Genomic DNA, 5,957 nt, shown 5'->3' with positions numbered 1-5,957 from the left:
AGCAGCCTTGTGTCTGGCCTACAGAGGGCCCCGCACAGTTGCCTTGTATCCGGCCTACAGAGGGCCCCACACTGCTGCCTTGTGTCCGGCCTACAGAGGGCCCCGCACAGCTGCTTTGTGTCCGGCCTACAGGGGGCCCCGCAGAGCTGTCTTGTTTGTCCGGCCTACAGGGGGCCCCGCACAGCTGCTTTGTGTCCGGCCTACAGGGGGCCCCGCACAGCTGCCTTGTGTCTGGCCTACAGAGGGCCCTGCACAGCTGCCTTGTTTGTCCGGCCTACAGAGGACCCCGCACAGCTGCTTTGTATCCGGCCTACAGAGGGCCCCGCACTGCTGCCGTGTGTCCGGCCTACAGAGGGCCCCGCACTGCTGCCGTGTGTCCGGCCTACAGAGGGCCCCGCACTGCTGCCGTGTGTCCGGCCTACAGAGGGCCCCGCACTGCTGCCGTGTGTCCGGCCTACAGAGGGCCCCGCACTGCTGCCTTGTGTCCGGCCTACAGAGGGCCCCGCACAGCTGCCTTGTGTCCGGCCTACAGAGGGCCCCGCACTGCTGCCATGTGTCCGGCCTACAGAGGGCCCCGCACTGCTGCCTTGTGTCCGGCCTACAGAGGGCCCCGCACTGCTGCCTTGTGTCCGGCCTACAGGGGGCCCCGCACTGCTGCCTTGTGTCCGGCCTACAGGGGGCCCCGCACTGCTGCCTTGTGTCTGGCCTACAGAGGGCCCCGCACAGCTGCCTTGTTTGTCCGGCCTACAGAGGACCCCGCACAGCTGCTTTGTATCCGGCCTACAGAGGGCCCCGCACTGCTGCCGTGTGTCCGGCCTACAGAGGGCCCCGCACTGCTGCCGTGTGTCCGGCCTACAGAGGGCCCCGCACTGCTGCCGTGTGTCCGGCCTACAGAGGGCCCCGCACTGCTGCCGTGTGTCCGGCCTACAGAGGGCCCCGCACTGCTGCCTTGTGTCCGGCCTACAGAGGGCCCCGCACAGCTGCCTTGTGTCCGGCCTACAGAGGGCCCCGCACTGCTGCCATGTGTCCGGCCTACAGAGGGCCCCGCACTGCTGCCTTGTGTCCGGCCTACAGAGGGCCCCGCACTGCTGCCTTGTGTCCGGCCTACAGGGGGCCCCGCACTGCTGCCTTGTGTCCGGCCTACAGGGGGCCCCGCACTGCTGCCTTGTGTCCGGCCTACAGGGGGCCCCGCACTGCTGCCTTGTGTCCGGCCTACAGGGGGCCCCGCACTGCTGCCTTGTGTCCGGCCTACAGGGGGCCCCGCACTGCTGCCTTGTGTCCGGCCTACAGGGGGCCCCATTGGGATTTCCATGGTTCAGAGGTGCTGCCCTACATTATGGCAGGATTTACAATGGGGCCCCCAGTAGACGAGGCCGTGCTCTCCAGTGATTCCCATAGGGCTCAGGCTGGGCCTACTCGTCCCCATTTCATTCACAGTTTCGGCGGCCCCTGACGCGGTGTAGCGGACGCCTCCATGGTGAGGGGGGGACTACACAGTAACGTGGTCGCCTAGCAGCTCGTTCCTTCCCACCCACGTCATCGCTTCCCCAGCCCTATCCGTCCCGCGCTATCGGCCCCTCCCCCCTCCGGAGACATTCCAATCCCGCGCCTACGCCACACGCCCCTTTCTTACACCGAGCCAATCGGCTGGCAGAGCGCGCTGACCCCGCCCCCGGCCGAGCATTGCGCCCTATATAAGCCGGCCATTTCCTCAGCAGCCTCCCCAGCCCTCGGAGCTCAGTGCTGCAGTAAGAGCCACTCGCCTCTCCATCCAACGACCACCATGACCGACGCAGCTGTCTCCTTCGCCAAGGACTTCTTGGCCGGCGGTGTGGCCGCTGCTATCTCTAAGACCGCTGTAGCGCCCATTGAAAGAGTCAAGCTGCTGCTGCAGGTGAGGACTGCTGGGTGTGAATGGGGCTATGCGGTACCGCTGCGGTTGGCTGCAGCCATCAGTGCTAGTCATTAGCTCGGTGGTGGTAGCGCTGGAGTCGCTGCGGTACCGCGGGTGTCGCTTGCAGGGAGTCGGGCCTATGTAATCCGGAGTGCCCTTGACGTCTGTTCCCTGCCCGGGGTGTCGGGTGCTGATCCCGGGTAATGATGGGGAGGGGGCGGATTAATATTGGCAAGGGATCGATTATTGTTAACCCTTTCTCGTGGCAATGTCGGCCAAGGTCGCATCAAGGGGACGTCGGTAATCGCAGGGTGTGATGACGGATCAAGCATAGGTAATCCTGTGTGATCGTAGCCCTGCATCTGTGCGATTCCTATAGAGTGGGGGGGGGATGAGGAGACGCAGTGTCCTTTGTGTGTTATGAGCCGCACTGTATACACGAGGCCTATCCTGCCGGTGACAGCGGGGCATGCCCTGGGCCCGCACCGGCCTCCTCAATGACTTGTCCTTCCAGATGGAGGCTGCGGTTGTGTAACGACTTCCCGGGATCCCCGCCCCTCCCCCTCCTCCTTTCTTTACCACGTGTTTGCAGCCGGCACAATGAATGACGCGGTCACCATTTTGAGGCGCGGGAGCCGGCAACTGAGGAAGAGGCCGAGACTCTTCACTTCCTCCTTCAGGGGTCACTTTTAACCCTTATGCAACCTTATTTTTTGCAAGTTTTCCTATTTTTTGCAATGACTAGTTATCCACTACAATCCTTATTATACACTGCTTACTGGCAATGTTGCATACACCAGTGTGAATTGTGCCTTATTTTCAGAAAATGAATCTTTGCACCTGCCTTGAACCCCCATAGACTGTGGCCCTTTTTCTTTTTTTTTTTTCTGCATTTTGCAGCAATTTTCTCCCAACATCTCAGGGTGTGACCTGAATTCTTGCAGAACCTGTAATCTTCCATAGAGGTTGGTTCACACCTCAGCCTGTTCAAATTTATTTATTTTTTGCATTCATGTTCATTTGTTGCAAAAAAATGTTCTGCAAAACACATTTTGCAAAAACTGTTCACTTTTTGCAAAAAATTGCTAGGAGTCCTATTCACCAGTCCAATAGTAAATGCTCCATTTTTATGTATTTTACTCCAGATTTGTAACGTGAGGTTTTTTATCTTTCCAGGTCCAACATGCAAGCAAACAAATCACAGCTGACAAGCAATACAAAGGAATCATGGACTGCGTTGCCCGTATCCCCAAAGAACAAGGTTTCCTGTCTTTCTGGCGTGGTAACTTGGCCAATGTGATCCGATATTTCCCAACCCAGGCCCTGAACTTCGCCTTCAAAGACAAGTACAAGAAGATCTTCCTTGATGGTGTTGACAAGAGGACCCAGTTCTGGCGTTACTTTGCCGGTAACCTGGCCTCTGGAGGTGCCGCTGGTGCCACTTCCCTTTGCTTTGTCTACCCACTTGACTTTGCCAGAACCCGTCTAGCTGCTGATGTGGGCAAAGCTGGTGCCGACAGAGAATTCAAGGGTCTTGGTGACTGCTTGGTCAAGATCTTCAGATCCGATGGGCTTAAAGGCCTGTACCAGGGCTTCAATGTGTCTGTGCAAGGTATCATCATCTACAGAGCTGCCTACTTTGGCATCTATGACACAGCTAAAGGTAAGGCTGCAGTGGAGGTGAATGGTAGCAAGTCATTGACTCTCTTGCATGCACATAGTACTGATGTAAACCCTTCTCCTTCCAGGTATGCTTCCAGATCCTAAGAACACACACATCATCGTCAGCTGGATGATCGCTCAGACAGTAACAGCTGTTGCAGGTTTCGCCTCCTACCCATTCGACACAGTCCGTCGTCGTATGATGATGCAGTCTGGAAGGAAAGGAGGTATGAGCCGTACTAGTGGGACGAGTCCTGTATCTTATACATTGCTGCACCTTGTAATAGGAATTGGTCGGGTTTTATGTTGCACATCGGTAACGTTTCTCTTTCCCTTGCAGCTGAGATCATGTACACCGGCACAATGGACTGCTGGAGGAAGATTGCACGGGATGAAGGCTCAAAGGCTTTCTTCAAGGGTGCATGGTCCAACGTGCTGAGAGGAATGGGTGGCGCTTTCGTGCTAGTCTTGTACGATGAGCTGAAGAAATACATCTAAACGTCTCCCGTCTGTGACCTGGCATGCTGTACAATGTAACATACCCTGAGCGTTCATGGACTGTCTATTTTTTTTTTGTCAAACACACTTTTATTTATAAATTTGCAACTGGTAATATTCTTACTGGTTACTGTCTGGGAACCAACTTAATTACATTCACCAGCTTTCCATATTAACATAAATCATTCCCTTATACCCAAGTACTTCCAGTGGCGCCTGCGGTGAACAATCTGTAGCGCACCCATGGCAGTAGATGGGCTTACCCGATGGGACTCAATGCTCCTTTATTTTTTATTTCAGTCATTCATGTTTTTAAGTACTTAGGTTGGAAGAAATAAAAAATATGGAACAAGATCTTGTGTGTTTAATGACTTTGGTTTTGCTTTGGGCTAATAAATTGGAAGTTTCGGATACTGATGTCCCTTGGTCTAGCATTGTACTGGGAGCGGTGGCCGACACTCGGATCACACAGGTAGAACAATGTGCAGTCACGTCAGCAGGCCAATGGCTTCATGATTTTGCAAGTAATGCTGAGAGTTGCTTCAAACTGTTGCAGCGGATGGCTTGTGCTCTTATCCTGGGGTATCACATAGTGGTAGAAAAGCAAACCCAAGGTTTTTATAATGATGGCTGCTTGGCTTTGCAAATAATCTGGTGAACAGACCAGGGGTTACAACCTTCAGCTGTTCCACAACAACCTGAGTTCTGTAAGCTGCTGATCCACATACTACACAATGGCCACATAAGCAGTATGGTGCGGTGGCTTTCTACTTCTATGGGACTATAGTCTTAATCTACTATTGCAACCCCCTGATGTTACTATTGGCCATAACCATGAATAGATGAAACTCCATAACTGGTTGGGCTGTCCCTTTCCTATATAGAACTGTTGCATGTGTGACGTGAATAACGTGGTGTGATGCTGCTGCTTTACATGTCGATGTCGTGAGGGTATTGTCTATACACCTAAAAGCAAACGCTCGGGGGACAGCAAGCTGGATATGCTTTTATATGGATCTACATGTAAAGTGTAGAGATGAGCGAGTACTGATCAGCCGATCTGAACAGCACGCACCATAGAAATGAATGGATGCACCTGGTACTTCCGCTTTGACGGTGGCTGGCCGCTTAACCCCCCGCGTGCCGGCTACGTCCATTCATTTCTATGTGTGCATGCTGTTCGGATCGGCTGATCCGAACAGTACTCGCTCATCTCTAGTAAAGTGAGCTTTATTGTGCAATGTGGCTGGATATGTCACTATTACACGACCCAATCACCCGAATGCATTCAGCCTTCATGGAGCTCAATAGCATGGTCACTATGAATACCTGTCCTAAAGAATGAGCCCTCCCCCATTACACATCCTTTTGTCTCAAACACAATTGGTGATTCTGAATAATGCATTAATTACATATGGCAAGCCTTTAACTTTGGGCTGCTATTATATACACCATACTACATGGAGGGAGAGTGAAATGTGGTGCTACAAGTAAAAATGCAGGTGCAATTGCACCCTTGGGCTTCCTGGAAAGTCCAGACATTGCAGTATGGGGGGCCTAGAATCTGAGATTGGGGTAGTAGTAGTGGGCAGACTAATTTTACCACATCCACATTCTGCAGCACTTCATAGAGTTTGCCATCACATTCAATCTAAGCTTTCTATCGGTGTAGATGGAAATGGAGGAAGCCTATACGGCCACAGAACCTGCAAACTCCATGCAGATGCCCTTGACAGTAGTCATCCTGGAGTGCTAACCACTGAGCCACCTTGGTGCACCATTATGATGTTTATAGTCCAGACAATCTGAATTTTCTGTAATCTGGTTGCCTCACCATCTCCTGTTAGTGGCTTCATCTAAAGTGATAACTACTGGCCCCCTATTGCCCTAAATTCCACTATAT

The 5,957-nt window shown here is 53.2% G+C and overlaps 1 protein-coding gene across 1 annotated transcript; it reads left to right on the top strand.

Moving 5' to 3' along the window:
- Positions 1-1,711: 1,711 nt before the first annotated feature.
- Positions 1,712-4,406, top strand: SLC25A5 (solute carrier family 25 member 5). Its single transcript, XM_075259634.1, has 4 exons — positions 1,712-1,894; positions 3,071-3,557; positions 3,643-3,783; positions 3,897-4,406. Exons 1-4 carry the CDS (start codon positions 1,784-1,786, stop codon positions 4,052-4,054), a joined length of 897 nt encoding a protein of 298 aa, XP_075115735.1. The 5' UTR covers positions 1,712-1,783; the 3' UTR covers positions 4,055-4,406.
- Positions 4,407-5,957: the final 1,551 nt, after the last annotated feature.

Source organism: Leptodactylus fuscus, chromosome 11 (assembly GCF_031893055.1).
Source record: "Leptodactylus fuscus isolate aLepFus1 chromosome 11, aLepFus1.hap2, whole genome shotgun sequence".
Classification (NCBI taxonomy): domain Eukaryota; kingdom Metazoa; phylum Chordata; class Amphibia; order Anura; family Leptodactylidae; genus Leptodactylus; species Leptodactylus fuscus.
The sequence above is the reverse complement of the archived record's forward strand: the minus strand, read 5'-3'. Positions and strand labels throughout refer to the sequence as shown.

Bases quoted from the DNA above. Each gene is read 5' to 3' on its own strand.
- SLC25A5 (XM_075259634.1), top strand. From the start codon at position 1,784: ATGACCGACGCAGCTGTCTCCTTCGCCAAGGACTTCTTGGCCGGCGGT. The intron at 1,895-3,070 runs GTGAGGACTGCT...TTATCTTTCCAG, and splicing joins GAGTCAAGCTGCTGCTGCAG to GTCCAACATGCAAGCAAACA. The intron at 3,784-3,896 runs GTATGAGCCGTA...TTTCCCTTGCAG, and splicing joins GCAGTCTGGAAGGAAAGGAG to CTGAGATCATGTACACCGGC.